Raw genomic sequence first — 17,887 nt, 5'->3', positions numbered from 1 at the left:
GTGTGAAACTACACATGTCATTTATCAGCTTACATGCCTGCACTGCACAGCCTTTTACATCGGTATGACAACAACTAAACTGGCTGAGGGTATGAACGGACACAGACAAACTGTCCGCCTAGGAGATGTCCAATACCCAGTAGCGGAGCATGCCCTCCAGCATAATTCTAGGGACCTAGGAACCTGCTACACCGTATGTTCCATTTGGCTTCTCCCAACCAATACCAGTCCTTCTGAACTGCGGAGATGGGAACTTGCACTCCAACACATCCTTTCATCCTGCCATCCCCCTGGACTGAACCTACGTTAAACAACCTCACTCCCATTTACTCTTCAGTCTTCTCCTCTTTCCCTTTCCTCTTTAGCCATTCACACATCTTTTCATCCTACATAGTTGTGTTTATCTTTATACTATATACCTCTTTACTTCTGTATGCATCCTCTTTGGTTTGAAGCTGGCACAGTACTTACAGTAGAATATCTTTGGCTTCCCTCTGACAACCATGCCTCCATCCTTGCTACCCTCCCTGTTTTCCTTTCCCTGTTGCTTCACAACCTGGGTTGTGAGTAACTGAATCCACTTTCCCTTCTTCCCTTTCTTTCCCCTCTCTCCTCCCTGATGAAGGAACATTTGTTCCGAAAGCTAGGAACGTAAATTTTCGGTTCTGTTTTTTGTGTATCTATCGGCTATACTGAGCTGAGGTAAGTACTGGCCAGCCCCTCTATCTCTTTGTTAGTGCTTGTGTACTCTGTATGGTTGTATATTTGAACTATCTTCTTTCATTCTGTTATGATGACAAATTCTGTATCATTGTAAGATGATTCCTACCTGAATAAATAAATAAATATACTAGCTTTCAGAAGCTCTTTGTTTCTCCTTCTCCTCACAACAGGTTGGTTCCTGTCATCTAGTGATCTAAGTCACCTGTCCCTTTTTCACCATCCCAAACTTAGTCCACTCTCCTCACCAAGGAAGGAACTTATAGTTCTACAAGCTAGAATAGTGCTGTATGCTTTTATGTGTGTCTGTTGGCATTATGTCGATGCTGTTGAGTATTTGTGGGACTTTTCTGTTATGCTCTTATTATGTGCTTGCTGTCTGTTAGAACAGTTGTTTCACAATTAATTTTATTGTTTTGCAGCTCAATTATCAAAAAAATTTGTGTTCTTCTTCAGTTAAAAGTACAATCAACATTAACAACCTACTACACAGTTTGGCAAACCCAGTCAACTGTTTTGATGTACACAATGAAATTTCATTTAGCATGTGAGCATGTTGCCACAATACCCATGCTTAGGAGCTTGCTTCTATTATGAAAATCTAAAATCCTCATTTACAAAACAGTTATACGTATGACACTGAGATGTGGACCATGACTGCAAATGAGGAAAGGAACTTTAGCATTTGCTAGAGAAAGGTTCTGCATAAAATATGTGGTCGAATATACGATCAAGGATTTTGTTGCATTCTTACAAATGCAGAACTAGAACAACTTTTTGAAGAACCTGACACTGTCACTACCATTAAAATAAGAAGACTGAAGGGGGCAGGACACATCGTCAGAATGGAGGAAGAAAGAACATGTAAGATGATTTTTGATGGCAAGGCTGGAGACAGACGACAGAAGGGATGTCCCAGAAAGAGATGGAAGGAGGGAACTGATGAAGACATGAAAAAGCTGGGTATCAGAGGATGGAGATGGAAAGCCATTGACCAGGTAGAATGGCAGGATATTGTAATGCAGACCAAGGCCCTTCAAGGGTGTAGAGTTGAGAAGTAAGTATGTGAGCATTTTACCTTGTGTGTGGCCCATATAATGTACACACATTTGGAAGTACATAAATGTTTCAGGGTATGGAACAAGGTTTTCAACAAGTGATACTTTTTATCATACAGTACAGTGAGGCGGCTACGTGTTTTTAAATGCTGATTTTGAGGAGTAAGTGAAGTGTTGGCAGAAGAGCCAACACTGTGTTGCTAGAGGAGGCCGAAATGCACGCGTTTAATTACACGCTGACTGGCGCGAGGTCTGGAACAGTTAAGGGAATTAATAGTAGCAAATAAAGTACGTAGTTGATATAATACTTAACTTTAATCCACAATTGGTGTACATCGCTCTTGACTGTACATTTTAGAATCTCAATATCAAATGCTATGGCGCCTTGCTAGGTCGTAGCAAATGACGTAGCTGAAGGCTATGCTAACTATCGTCTCGGCAAATGAGAGCGTAGTTGTCAGTGATCCATCTCTGGCTAAGTCGGCTGTACAACTGGGGCGAGTGCTAGTAAGTCTCTCTAGACCTGCCGTGTGGCGGCGCTCGGTCTGCAATCACTAACAGTGGCGACACGCAGGTCCGGCGTATACTAATGGACCGCGGCCGATTTAAAGGTTACCACCTAGCAAGTGTGGTGTCTGGCGGTGACACCACAGTAAGAGCACTATGAACCCGCACTTTAGCACTGTTAAATCACAGATAGACTCAATTTTTAAAAAAGTGAAGTGAAATTAGGAATAAGAGAGCTACAAAGTTGCAGATGACTACAATTAAAATACCCTAACATAATTATGCCTGTCTTTAATTATGCCTGTCTTTAATTATGCCTGTCTTTAATTATGCCTGTCTTTAATTATGCCTGTATGCAACTTGGCATGTGTTCTTTATGGTAAGTAGCTGTCTGTCTTTTTGTACATTGTTGATATTCCTACCTGAAGTTCCCACTGTCTGTGTTATCATTGTAACAAAGAAAATTACAATAAAACCATTTTTGTGAACATTTTGTTTTTAAATATAAAAAGCTAATTTGTTCATTTTCTGTTGATTCTTATGCAATAGGTGTATTCAGAAGGGTTAAGTGGCGTGGATGATAAAACTGTATCACCCTCCGTCGAAGTATCTTCACCCAAGCCACTGAAACAACTTGTTGTCTCTGTAATATCGAAGGAAGTACGGTTACCAGAAAATGAAGTTACATTATCAGCTTATACAGTTCCTGCTGAACAGACAGGTAAGCTGTTGAACAATTGAGAAAAATAAAAAAAGCTACAGTGATATTTATATTAATAATATAGACAGTGGCTGCAATTCAGTTGGGAGTCTCAAGAAGCAATTGTGCAAAATAATACTTGTCTCTATTGTATTCTTAATTGGTTTTGATACATGTTGTTGTTGTTGTTGTTGTGGTCTTCAGTCCTGAGACTGGTTTGATGCAGCTCTCCATGCTACTCTATCCTGTGCAAGCTTCTTCATCTCCCAGTACCTACTGCAACCTACATCCTTCTGAATCTGCTTAGTGTATTCATCCCTTGGTCTCCCTCTACGATTTTTACCCTCCACGCTGCCCTCCAATGCTAAATTTGTGATCCCTTGATGCCTCAAAATATGTCCTACCAACCGATCCCTTCTTCTAGTCAAGTTGTGCCACAAATTTCTCTTCTCCCAAATCCTATTCAATACCGCCTCATTAGTTACGTGATCTACCCACCTTATCTTCAGCATTCTTCTGTAGCACCACATTTCGAAAGCTTCTATTCTTTGATACATACATTTTTATAAATGTAATTGACCTACGAATGTTGCAAATGCTATCACAAAGATAAACCTTGACCTAGTCATCTGTCTCTTTCTTTTCGTGAGGGCATGCCAATCTATCAATAAAACAGAGAAACCCTGGAAATTGGTATAGGAGGAAAATATGAAGTCCCTGTAGTAATAACATTGGTAGAATATTTGAGTTTGGATTATGCTGTTCAAGTCAGTGACCACGCGGTTTGAACATTTTATTTTCGAAACTCATTATTATGTCCATGGCTGTGTGCTAAAATAAACTCACTCATAAAACAAAACAAAACAACAAACCACTCTTATCACGAATTCAGTGACTGTTCCTTTTGTATTGACTGCATCCCCTAGATTCTAGCACTCTGGAAATGAATAACTGGATGGTATTGTAACCTTACAGGGCAAAGTTAAACACTTTAACAAGACCCTAAATCAGAAGAGAATGGAATAATCATAGTATGTGATATGAGAAAAAATGAAACAAAAAGAGAACTTGGGTACAATTGATGACAAAGAAGAAGAAAACAGGCTCTTGAGTTATTTCTTTGGAATAAATCACTGTATGCACTGTTGTGTCATAAGGCATGGAATTAATACTTGAGCTAAGTATAACATCGATGATTTCAGAGGAAAGCTTTCATGTAGCCAACACACAACAACTTCTTGCTGGTGAGATTGGAATAATTTGGTATTGATAATGGTGGACATTTTAGTCAAACATGTTACTTTTTGGGAAATAGGGCTTGCAAAGGTTAACTGCTGGTTTTATTTACTTGGTATCACTTTTACAAAGAATCAGTCATTTTACAAGACTGGTTGAGAGCCAAGGATCAGATCAAAATTTTGTAGTTGGTAGATATGTGGTACAAAGATGCTTCTTGAACTGTTAGTTCATCTTTGCATACTGAGAAACTTTATTTCAAAACTTGAAAGATAATTAATAAACTTGAAAGATAATTAAGACAGTATGCCATGACAGTATCTGAAATATTTGAGCTGTGTTTGTGCTCTTGAATGAACTATAGGCAAGGAAATCTGGACATTAAAAGTCATGAAAATTTTATTTAAAAACAAAAAAGAAAAAGATAAAAAAAGGACACTGCAACAAGTGGCTGTATCATTAACCATGCCCTTGACCTAAGTCTTATGTAGGAGATGTATGAATGGAGATTGATGTCAGATGAATGGATGAATTGGTCTCACAGTTGCCATCTTTGACTAATTTACGTTGGAGGAAACGGACCCAGATGGCATAGGATGTGAAGCAGTCATTCTAGTTGAACATGTTGTGCTCAGCAATATTTTCTGCCATTGAATGGTGAACGTCACCCTTGGTCACATTTGGTGGTCAACATTGATGTGTGCGGACAGCTTATTAGTTATTAGTAGTCATACCCACATCAAAAGCCATGCAGTACCTACAACAAATTAGGTATATGACTGGGCTGGTGCTATAGCCGGTATTCTGTCAGTAAGACAAGATACGCCCGTAATAAAACTGAAGTTGCATGTTCTGAATGGGTGTTGAATCCATGTGGAGATTAGGAGTGGCATAATAATAAATCAGGATATTCTAGTTTATCTGCCTATCCACTGCTCAGTGATTTTATTATGTGATGAGTGCTAATTTTAACCCATTCCACTGTTTTCAACCAAGCTAGGATTTTCGAGTATTGTGTAAGAGTGAAATTACCCATTTGTGCTTCACTAATGATAATTGTGTGCTCTCTTACCTTCCATCACATGATTGAGTGCATATACAGGCATTGGAAGACATTCTTTAGCAATGCCTACATCCATTCTCCCCACACATGTAATTTCAGTGAATTTTAAATGGCATGAGGCTCTGTGAACTAGGTTGAGTTGTGGAAAGGTTCACATTTCAGCACTTATTTAGGTTGTTCTCAGCCATTAAGCTCCTCTACCCCTCACTGGCTCTTCGTGACACTGAGCAGTGAGAAGTTGGTAATGATTTGTGTTCTAATGGTTTGAAGCTAATATAGATACATACACCTGAAAGAATAATGTAAAAGAAAGCCATCTAGTTCACTATTCAGCATGTCTTACTGCATGTTATACAGCCAGCAGGTTGTATTTGAACACTGTGACAGCTTCCATGGTACTAGCATGAATCACCGAGACGCTCAAGCTTCTGTCCCAAAATTGCCCAGGTATCTGACATTGTTTGCAGTAAGGGATGCCACATTCCAATTGCGGCTAATCAAGTGACACTGCAAAGGTTTCCATGCAAATCATTAACATGGAATGATAGAAGCATTTCATATCATAAAATAAGAATTCTACAGAGTAATTAAAGACAGAAGAAGGACGTCTGGCAAGAGTTCCTGAATTCAGTGAATCGTTACACTTTGGTAGGGAAGTCATTCAGAAGGATTACTGTCAGAGCATGTCATACTGAAAGTGGAAGTCTTTCAGTCATTCATTGAGTAATGTCCTGGGAAATGATGGATTAATTTTAGTAGCTAACATCTGGTAATTTAAGTGAAAAGTAGAATGTGTGTTATCTGTGACTAATTGTACAGTGCTAAAACCAGATGTCATTCAGTGCAGAATTTTGCAACAACTACACATAAGATTTTAAGGGAGCCTTCTTAATTTTTTCGACGGGAAACTACCAGGACTCATGATGATAAATAGTTTCAGTGCATCTCCTAAACCCAAGGATGATTTTATGTCTAAGGTTTTATTAGTGTGATTGATTTTCTTCACGTGTCATTAGGCTGTGGAAAGTACGCCTCCTTCATCTGTTTGCTCTGATGGACAAGATGACCAGTGAAGTCTTAATAAACTGAGTGCTGGATCTCAAGCATTAATGAAATTACCATGTTGTATTTTTTATTTTTATCTTGTGTACACATTATCTATTTCAAGACAATATTGTCTCGTTTTCTGGTACATGTTAGGCATGCTTTATAAATTGAATGCTGTAAGCACTGTAATTGGTGTTTCCTCAACCGAGACACCTATAATGTGTCTACCACACAGTTTGATAATTCATGACAAACACATTCTACTCTCTGTGTCGAAATGGGGGAGGAGGAGATGCAGAGAATAAAGGGTGTTTAATACAAATTCACAAATTGTGTGGCAAATGCATGATAGGTGCCTCCCTTGATGGATCGACATTTACAATACGTAGGCTGTTCAGTTCATCAAGCATTTCTAGCAGGTACATGAAGATGAGACAACATTGTCTTAAAATCAGTTGAACATATGTGAGGTAAACATTAAAATAAAATAAAAAGTACAACTGTAAGGAAACTGACTTTCATTGAAATAAATAAATAACAGCTGAAAGTTATATAGATATTTGACACATAGCCGACACTGCAAAAATTCATTATGATGTCCTAAAACCTTGAATCCTGCACTACATTGCTAATCTTGTTATTCATATGAAATATGGTATGTGATGTGTTGAAAAATCTAGGTCATATTTATCATTACAGAGCAGGTCTTTTATTTTTGTTGGTGAAGATAAAATGCTTCGATCTACCAATTTTGCCATAGATTGGACTTGCAAAGACCAGTTAAGAGACATTTGATTTTCCTTTCAATTTCTCTGTCTTGATCTTTTCCACAGGAATTGTTTGTTTGTGTGTGCAACTGCTGTTAAGTTTCTCAATTGGAGTAAGCATTCCTTTCGAGCATTTTTTTCTGTGAGCAAGTTCTCCAGAGAGGATCTCCTTGTTTGATAATGTACCAGCTCTATGAGCCATAGTTCTCACGATGGCATTTCTTTGTGACAGCTGCAGCTCAAGGCATGGAGAAATAAGTCATTATCTGTAAATGTTCTATACAGTCCAGGGCCATGGTATCTGTACGTTCATATCTTAGCATTCCAGCCCGAGATGCTGGAGTTGGCAGTCATGTGTGCATGAAGGGTGCTTGCTTGTGTGTATGAATGGTGTGTGTTTCTTTTTTGCTGATGAAGGCTGTGGCTGAAAGCTTTATGTAAGTCTCTCTTAATTGTGCTTGTGTGCAACTTAACATATCTTCTTTATGTTAAGTAGCATATCTTCTTTACGTTAAATAGCAATCTTTTCCTACATTGTTCATATCTTAACTAATATGTTAAAAGATAGTAAGGATCCCTCTTTTTCAAATTATGGCATGAATTTTATATTACAATAGGTTGATTTTAAAAACTGTGAAGGTTCTCCATTCCATATGTCTAGAGCAAAAGCAGATCATCACATACTGATACAATATGTTAAACATATGAAATTCTTGCAACTTAGCTTCGTAATGGTCCATGTATAAATTCTCCAAAACTGGTGATAACGGGCTATGCATAGACTGCCTATCAGTTTACTCATAATATTTCTCATTGAATAGGTAATTGATTGCAATGCAACTGAATCCGAAGACTTTGCTACTTTTTGCTAATTAGTCCCAAAGTTTTCAAATGTTGGACTCTCACAGAGGTGAACAGCACATCAAACTGACTAAAATATCAACATCACAGAGCTGCAGTTTACTGATGCAATGTAACAATTCAACATAGCCAAGAACATAGTTAGTTAATTAGGTAGTCATTTGCGTGTTACATGGGTCATAAATGTGACCTCTTGCTATGATGTGTAACAAGTCAGTTTTACAATTATAGTACACTTCCTCAGTAAAAAATGTGGCAACATGTTGATCATGTACGTAATTCCTGAAGTTTTTTCCCCTCCTAACACACTGTTATTTCCTAATCTTACAAAATTAGTGCTACAGGAATGCCTTCTTGTATCCTTAGAAAGCTTAAGCAGTTACAGTGGCATGGTTATTGTGTTACTGAACCCGTAATTGCATTAAATGCATACTGTTGAAATAATGGTTCACCAGAGCTTTTTATTTATGTTTTATTTACTGTTAACAGTTTCGAGTGATTATTCATTCCTAAGCGGTACATTATATGACCTTAAATGTTAAGATCTTGTAATTTACTGCTTGAGAATGGGCAATCTCTCCAAACCAGCAACAATAAATAAAGTATAAAAAAGGTGTTCTGATGGACTATGTATTTTATACTGTTTGTTGAGGTAGCAGAACAGCATACACAAGAAATATTCAAAGCCCTTAGTGAAATTACATATCAGTACTGATGTCTCCTCAGTTTTGTGTGTGTGTGTGTGTGTGTGTGATTGGCATCAGAAGGCAAATTTATCTGATAGAGCGAAAATATATTTTGTCTAGAAAATAGGAAAGAAAGCTGCATCTCTTTAGTTACTATCACATGATGAGGTATGCTAGAAAGATCCTTGCACAAATGTTAAACTATCTTTTAGGATGAGTTCTTGAACATAGGAGAATGCATCTGCTATAACAGCCCATCACATGTTCAGTTGTGTATGAATACTTTGAAATCTCCAGTTGATGAGTGAAACATGCTTTCAAGAATAATGTGTTGTATCAATTTAATACAGACACCACAATGACACTTTATATATGGCTCACTTATATAGACCATCCGACACCCATCCTAAGTCACTGTGTAATACAAATATGGTTAGTAGAGATCCAGAGATATACACTATCTGATTAAAAGTATCCAAACACCTTATAGTGGACATTAATATGAGATGTGACCACACTTTGCCTTTATGACAACTTGAACTCAAGGGGAAGCATTTTCAATTAGATGTTCGAATGTCTCTTCCGGCATATACAGATAGAATGTCTAGCTGACCCTGGACAAGACCAACATATATGACTGTACAGATAGTAGTGTGAAGTTTCAGACTGTTGTGGCTATATTGTTAACTGCAGAGAATAATTGTACAGTAAACTTCTAGCTTGTGAGCCGCACATGCATGTGCACAAAAAATAAATTGTAAGTTAGAGTATTATGCTTATATTGTTTCTAAATATGTGGTTGGATTTCTGAGAGTTAGCTACACTACACTCTAGGAGCCGACCAACTCATTTGTCATATTAAGCCTAAAAAATTTCAGTCACAAAGTTCAAAGAAATGCAGGCAGGAGTTTGAGGCGAAAAATGATGTTAACTACTCACAATGTTTTAAATTTTTAACAAAATTGGATTTATTTCAAATGCTGTAACACTTATCTCAGGTTGCGAATGTAAGGAGAAGATAGATCGCTACGTACCATAAAGATGACAAGTTAAGTTGCAGACATGCACAGTTAAGAAACACCTACACATTAGCTTTTGGCCACAGCCTTCGTCAGAAAAACAAAGTGAAATACACACTGTTCATTCACACAAGCAAGCACATCTCATGCACACATGACTGCCAACTCTGGCAGTTTGACCAGAAAGCAACTGTCACATGGAATGGAAGCAGTAATCTGAAGAGGGCGGGGAAGGGATTGCAGTGTATGGGTGGTGGGAAAGAGCAGACTTGTCTGGTGGAGTGTGTAGGAACTAGAGTGCCAACAGGTGCAACAACTGAAGGCTGGGGGCAGGGAGGTGGGTAAAATGGAGAAAAAAAGGAGAGGAGCATAGAAAGATGGATGCATGCATTGGCAGAGGGTGGCACACAAGGAGGGTGGAAGATGAGAATAGGAAAGAGGCAATAGAACAGACTGGGTAGGAACAGTTGGGTGGAGTGTGTGGGAACAGTATGTTACTGTAGGTTTAGAACTGGATGATTTCGGGGGCAGAGAATGTTTTGTAAGAATAACTTCCATTTGCGCAGTTCAGAAAATCTGGTGGTGGAGGTAATGATCCAGATGGCTCGGGTAGTGAAGCAGCCATTAAAATCAAGCCTGATATATTCAGTTGTGAGTTGCTCCACAGGGGGTCTGCTTTTCTCTCGGCCACAGTTTGGTGGTGCCCATACATTTTGGTAGATAGTTGGTTGGTAGTCATACCAGTATAAAAAGATGTGCAATGATTGCACCAGAACTGGTATATGACATGCTACTTCCACAGCAGGCCTGGCCTCTGATAGGGTAGGATAAATCTGTGATAGGACTGGAATAGTATGTGCTGGGTGGGTGGATTGGGCAGGTCTTGCACCCGGGTGTTCCACGGGGATATGATCCTTGTGACAAGGGGTTGGGATTGGGAGTGGCATAGGAATGGCCTAGGATATTGTAAAAGTTGGCTGGGTGACTGAAAACCCAGCAACCTCCACAACCTCCTAGTCCATCCCTATGCCACTGCCACTGCTAATCCCAATCCCTTGTCACAAGGATCTTATCCCTGTGGAGCACCCAGGTGCAAGACCTGCCCAATCTACCCACCCAGCACTTCCTATTCCAGTCCTGTCACAGATTTATCCTACCCCATCTGGGTCCAGTCCACCTGTGAAAGTAGCCATGTCATATACTAGTTCTGCTGCAATCATTGCATATCTTTTTATATTAGTATCACTACCAAACAGCTGTCCACCAGGAAGAACAGCCACCACCAAACTGTGGCCAAGAGCAAAGTAGACCACCCTGTGGTGCAATGTGCAGCTGACTATAACATGCTTGATTTCACTGGCTGCTTCATTACCCAAGCCATCTAAATCCTTATCTCCACCACCAGCTTTTCTGAACTGCACAGATGGAAGTTATTCTTACAACACAGTCTCTGCTCCTGAAACTATCCCGTTCTCAACCTATAGACACATACTGTTCCCACACACTCCACACAACAGTTCCTACCTCCTCTGTTCTATCACCTCCTCCCCATCCTCATCTCCCACGCTCTTCGGGTGCCACGCTCTTCGGGTGCCACGCTCTTCGGGGCACCCATCAATCTTTCCGCGCTCATCTCCTTTTTTACTCCATTTTCCCCATCTCCCTGCCCCACAGCCTCCAGACATTGCACCTGTTGGCAACCTAATTCATGCACACTCCACCAGACAAGGCTGCTCTTTCCCTCCACCCATATGCTGCATTCCCATCCCCTTCCCCACCATCTACAGATTGCTGTTTCCATTCAATGTGAAAGTTGCTTTCTGCTCAAACTGCCAGAGTTGGCAGTTATATGTGCATGAGGATTTCTTGCTTGTGTGAATGAGTGGTATGTGTTTCTCTTTCTTTTTATGGTAATGGCTGTGGAAAGCCAATGTGTAAATGTCTTTTAATTGTTCCTGTCTGCAACTTAATTTGTAATCTTTATGGTAGTTGGTGTTCCAATCTGAAGTTTCCATTGTTTTATTACAGGTTAATAATCATTGATCTTTGTACTAGTGCCTGTTCAAGAGAGGGCTTGAACAAAATGAAACAGTGTCTTTTGCCTGCCTAAACTTCTGGAAAGATATTGGAAAGTAAAGTTCATTTTGCACAAGTTTAAAGTTCCACAATCACAAACTAACTAAATTCCAAGTGCAGATCTCTCTCTAAATTAGCCACAGTAAAGTTTTTGTGTTCAGACCAGTTCACCTAGTGTGAAATTTTCATATTCCACACACTGAAAATATTTCAGACTATTTGCTAAGGACAAGTGTAAATATATCAAACCCATGACTGAACATTTAGAATTATTTTGACACACTCAAGAGGCAACCTTCTGCGACTCATACATACTGCCTATTCCAGATCTCAAACCCAACTGACTCTGCATCCAAACCAAAAGTGTCATACCAAACTAAATTCCCTGTACAATGTAGCTGCCGCTTATTTAATCCATTGCTATGACGTGAGTCAAGCACACATAGTTCCAACTTCCACAGTGTACTTAGAAACTGTACATTTAACACTGCATACAGGTATCATTCATAAATTACATTTTGTCAGTTTTTTATTACTGTTCTTTTTTTCCTCTGTGTTAAATAGTTTGCTCATAAATAATTATAAACACTACTTTGTGTTGTCATGTTATTAATAAATACAAACAGTTATCACTAAGAACTTCCATGTATGCCCAACTATGTCTACTTCACAAAGGTGCTGCCACATTTAATGTTTCATTTATTATTTACTAGAAAATTCAGGTTTTTAACTGCACAATGCACATTCTTGCCTATAATTCAAAGCAGGTAATGTTTATAAAAAATCTGCTATGATAGTCAAATAGTGCTCATTGAGACCTACCCGTAGACACTTAGTTTATGAAAATCGCTTAGGGTATTGTCGAGATATTGGTTTTCAAAATTCATTTTATACATAAAGCATTTAACATGTTCAGTTTTTGTTGTATGTAATCTTATTTGATAATTATTCTGGGCTATCAATTCAGCCGTGGTAATGACTCCTTCATGCTAACTGCCCTACACCTGGGTTTCCCTTAACCGTGTGGCCAGAGCATGCATTTTGCTGTAGAAAGTGCCGAAGTTGCAAAACCCGGTATGCTGGAAATCCAGAGCATGCATTTAACTGCTAGCTGCTGTCCTATGGTCTTAGTAATTCTCATACTCAAGAGTGTCTGCCAATCACTGACACTCAAAGAGCACTGCCATCTATTGAAGATACAGCAAGACTTGTGTTGCTGCTGGGCTGTGCTCATCTAGGCCTCCATGCCTCCTCAGTTGTAAAAACATTTGTACCAACTTGGCTGCGCCTGTCTCTCAGCATGACAGAAACGCACGCACAGCTGTGTCTACTTTGTAAAAGTTTCTAGTGGCAATTACTGGGAAGTACTCTCTCACTGTTGGAGAGTTGCAACACGTTTTTCCTTAAGAGCCAAAACCAGAGAAGGTAGCAATGTTGGACACTGGGTTCTGGAGTGAAGTTGATGTTCAAACTAATTGCTCCTCTGGGTTCAGGGCAGGTCTCTGTGTAGGAATATTATTGTCCACAAAGCATTTCCGCACAGGTGCTGCTTTATGGCCCAGTGTATTGTCACACTGATATAAACAATCATCATCTCTGAACTCTCCCTCTACTGTATGCAGTAAGCAATGGTGTAAAATGTGTTCGTATCCTTCTCCATTTAGAATTTTCTTAAGCACAATAAGGGGACCACACACTAAACACGAAAAACACCCCTATATCGTAATACCATCTCCTCAGTACTCCGCTGTTGGCACTGTGTGTGATTGAAGGTAACATTCTCCGTACATTTCCCAAACCCAGACACTTCCACCAGATTGCCACAAGGTATAGTGTGATTTATCATGCCAGATCACATGTTTCCAGTCATCCTCTGTACAGTGGAGTTGCCTCGACCACTGTACCCCATTCTCTTTAACTTCCTACATACAGTCATTGTACCAACGGGACTATTGGTAGCACTTTGGAACTCGTGAGTGATTCATTACACCGATTTCATACAATTTTTGCAATTCCCTCAACAATGCCCAGCAATCCCTTTCTGTCAGCACATTAGGTCTGCCTGACTTTGGTTTACTGTGGTTATTCCTGCATGTTTCCACCTCACAAATATTTTACAAACAGTTGACTTGGGCTGCTTTAGAATGGATGAAATGTCTCTGATGGATTTGTTTCTCAAGTGACCTCCAATGACTAGTCCTCTTTTGAAGTCACTGAGCTCTCCTGACTGAACTATTCTGCTGTTACTGCTTTGCTACTGACAACGCAGTACTCCCTTCCTCTGTCTATGCTGGTGGGTCTACCTCTCATGACATCTAGTAGTCAATTCTGCATGCATTACATGGGGATACATTGATCAGATAGTGTACATTAGTATTGCACAGTTACAGTGACTGGTTGTGAATACACCAGCTTACAGTTTAACAAAAATTACTACAGTAGTTTTGACTTTCTTGTATTTTAACATTTAAGTTTATTATCTGATACAAGTAAAATATATTGTGTTACCTTTTTATACAGGTATTGCAAAATGTTATCAGGCCTGCCAAAAGAATAGTATATGATTTATGAGTGTTTTGTGTACTTGATCATTTTTGTGTGTGTACTGTATTTTTACATTTGTTTCAATAACTTCGTTTTTCATTTCATTACATGTGTCGTTTGACTCTTTCTTTCACTTTCTACCCTGGGAATCACCTTTCTTGTCCAAAACTGGTGTTTCTGCACTGGAAATCACATTTATTGTCCAAAATTGATCCTAAGTATTGGAAAAGTAAGACAGTAATTGCCACAGGCTAGAAGTTATTTTGGTAAATTTTGACTTTTTGAGACTATTGTAGTATACAGTGGATTTCTAAATGTTCTATCTAAACTCCAAGCAATCAAGATCCATATGTACTTTTTTTCAGAATAGAAACCTTTAAGATAACTTAGATATTAGTATTCTCTTTGAACTTCAGTTAATATTAATGTTTGTTGGGATGTGCTTATGCAGGAGAACACTACAAATATGAATGGACCCTCCTTTCTCAGCCAGAGGGTGACAGTAGTGGTACAATGAATGATCAGAATGGAGGGACACTCAAGTTGAGCCATCTCACTGAGGGGCTGTACAGGTTCAAAGTCAGTGTGTCTTCACCTACAGCCTATGGCGAGACATTTGCGAATGTCAGTGTATTACCTCGTGAGTATCTGCTCATCCTAAATTTTGTACTTTTTGTGTCTGTACCATTTTCACTTATTCATTCACACAAAATGTAATATTAAGATTTGCCTAAACTGTTGTGAACTTGTTGAAGATATTGATAGTTCTAGGTTGTTGTTGTTATTTTTTGGAATATTGCACGAGTGGTAAACTGGTGCAAGTCCGATTTCCACATTTCCTACTTAAGACCATATTTATAAAACACACACTGACTTATTTGTGAAAGAAGAGCAGCAGTCCTGCTACAGCCCACAATTGATTTAGGCAATGTTAAATTGGCATGCACCCTTTTAACAATGCTGAAATCGGCAATAGGCTGGAGCAGGACTGCAGCCCTTCTTTTACTTATTATGCAGTGTGTGGGTGTTACAAATATGGTCTGAGGTTGAAACTGCAGAATTTGAACTTGTGTCCCTTATCTCTCAGGTACAGAATTGTTCATAACAGTTTACAAGATGACCACATCATCATTTTCTATAGTCTTGTTAAGCAAGAATATCAAGATGTAAACATAACAATTATGAAAAGGATAGATTGCTACTCACTGTAAATATGATGCACTGAGTTGCACAATGTAAACACTGCCACACACTGAGCTTTCGTCCAGAGCCTTCCTCAGAAAAGAGAAAAAATAAAGAAAGAAAGGAAAACACACACATTCATACCAGCAGACATCTCCTGTACACATGATCGCAATCTCCAACCACTCTAGCCAGATGGCAACTGTTGCATTGAACTAAAGTAGTAATCAGGATTGGTGCAGGGAAGAGGAGGGATATCAGGGTATGGTTTGGGGTGGGGTGGGGGGGGGGGCATCACTATGTAGACGCAAGCAGGAATTAGAAGACAGCACAACAAGGCTGCCTGGTGCAGCATTGGGGGGCTGTACGGGAGGGAGGTAGGGGAAATGGGGAGCAGAAAAGGGGAGGAACAGATAGGGGAAATGGCTGGTGAGTGTGTTGCCAGAGAGCAGCACAAGTGAGGGTGAGGGGAAGTGAATTGGCAGGAGGTGATAGACAGGATGGAAACTGTTGGTTAGAATGTGTGTGGACACTAGGTTATTGTGGGGTAATTTTGGAAGTGGAGAATGTTTGCAAGGATAATTTCCATCTGCACAGTTCAGGCAAGCTGGTGGTGGAGGGGAGCATCCATATGGCATAGGTTGTGAGCAGCCATTGAATGAAGCACATTATGTTCAGCTGCATGTTGTGCCACAGGGTGGTACACTTTGCTCTTGGGCACAGTTTGAAAGTGACCAATCATTCTGGTGGACAGATGGTTGGTAGTCCTACCACTATAAAAGCTGTGCAGTGTTTGCAGGAGAGCTGGTATATCACATGACTGCTTTCACAGGTGGCCTTGTCTCTGATGAAGTAAGATAATGTGACAGGACTGGATTAGGAAGTACTGGGTAGGTGGCCTGGGCAGGTCTTGCACCTGGTTCTTCCACAGGGATATGGTCTCCATGGCAAAGGACTGGGATTGAGAGTGGCATATGGATGGACTTGGATGTTGTCCCAATATCAGCTCTTTACCACAGAGATCATATCACTGTGAAAGTTCCAGGTCCAAGACCTGCCCAATCCACCCACCCATTATGTCCTATTACAATCTTGTCACAGGGTTATCCTACAACATCAGAGGCTGGGCCACTATTGGAAGCAGCGATGTAATATAAAAGCTCTACTGCAATCATTGCATAGCTTTTTATAGTGTATGACTACCAAAAACTGTCCAATGCAAACTGGCCAAGAGCAAAGTGAACCATCCTGTGGCACAACATGTGGCTGAACATAACATACTTGATTTCAATAGCTGGTGCACAACCCCGGCCATGTGGATCCTCCTCTCCACCAACAGCTCTTCTGGACTACGCAGATGAGAGTTGTCCTTACAACACAATCACTACTCCAAAAATTATCCCAGCTTCAACTTAGGATGAACTAATGTCCCCACACCCTTCACTCAGCAGTTTCTGCCTCTGTCCTATCACCTAACCCCAGTTCACATCACCTCACTCTCATTGAGCACCATTGTCTGCCAACACATCACTCAGTCTTTTCCCCTTCTCTGCTCTGCTACTTTTCTGCTCCCAGTTTCCTCTCCCCCCTATGCCACACCCTCCCGAAACTGTACCAGTGGCCTTGTCATGTTGTATTCTGGTACCTGCTTACTCTGCCAGACAACACTCTTCTCCCACCCCCCTTTTCCCTCCCTTTTAAACCCTGCTATGCCTCCCCTGTCCCTGCCCCACTTCCAATTTCTTGTTTCGTTCAACATAGCAGTTGCAGTCTGGCTACCTTTTTATTGCATGACTAGTTTTGGAGGCTTTACAGCTCGATCATCAGGTTCCAGCTACTGTGAACAAGAAAGGAAGGGAATAGTACAAAATGGCGTGAACATATAGCAGGCAGGCCAATTAATCACAAGGGATCAAATTTACACATATGTGACACATGGGACTGTAACAGAAGATGTTAAGGATGGGGAAGAGGCACGATGAACTTGCAAATTACAAAATAAATCTGATGAACATGCACACTCATGTCTTGGTACAGGGAATGAGGCACCTGCCTCACTGCTAGACAAGGAACAAAATAGTGTGCGCAGGTGGCAGGTAAGTAGCGACACTTAAGTGTGCATTTTTGTCATATTTATTTTCTAATTTGCGTGTTAATTGTACCCCTCCCCTTCCCTAAATGTTTTCTGTTGCAGTCCCATGTGTCGTGTAGCCACAAGTCTGATCCTATGTGATTAACTGGCACTCCCGCCATACACCCATGATTTAATAATTCATATTATTAGTGCCATTTATTGTGGCATTACATATGGTTGTTAGAATGTTTATCTCAATTTGTACTGTTCCCTCTTCTCAATGTTCACAGTGGTGACACCTGATGATAGAGCTGCAAAACCTCTGAAATTAGTTGTGCAATAAAAAG

General features: G+C 39.9%; 1 protein-coding gene across 2 annotated transcripts in view; it reads left to right on the top strand.

Annotated features, from left to right (window-relative positions):
• The window catches only part of LOC126237428 (dyslexia-associated protein KIAA0319-like protein), a 152,578-nt gene that overhangs the window by 61,860 nt on the left and 72,831 nt on the right, over nucleotides 1–17,887 (top strand). For both annotated transcript variants that reach the window (XM_049947539.1, XM_049947538.1), the window contains exons 6-7: nucleotides 2,835–3,006; nucleotides 14,736–14,924. In XM_049947539.1, the coding sequence (XP_049803496.1) occupies nucleotides 2,835–3,006; nucleotides 14,736–14,924 (361 nt within the window). The remainder of the gene's footprint in view (nucleotides 1–2,834; nucleotides 3,007–14,735; nucleotides 14,925–17,887) is intronic.

This window comes from Schistocerca nitens, chromosome 2 (genome assembly GCF_023898315.1).
Source record: "Schistocerca nitens isolate TAMUIC-IGC-003100 chromosome 2, iqSchNite1.1, whole genome shotgun sequence".
Classification (NCBI taxonomy): domain Eukaryota; kingdom Metazoa; phylum Arthropoda; class Insecta; order Orthoptera; family Acrididae; genus Schistocerca; species Schistocerca nitens.
Note: the sequence above shows the minus strand (reverse complement) of the source record. Positions and strands in the feature narration are given on the sequence as shown.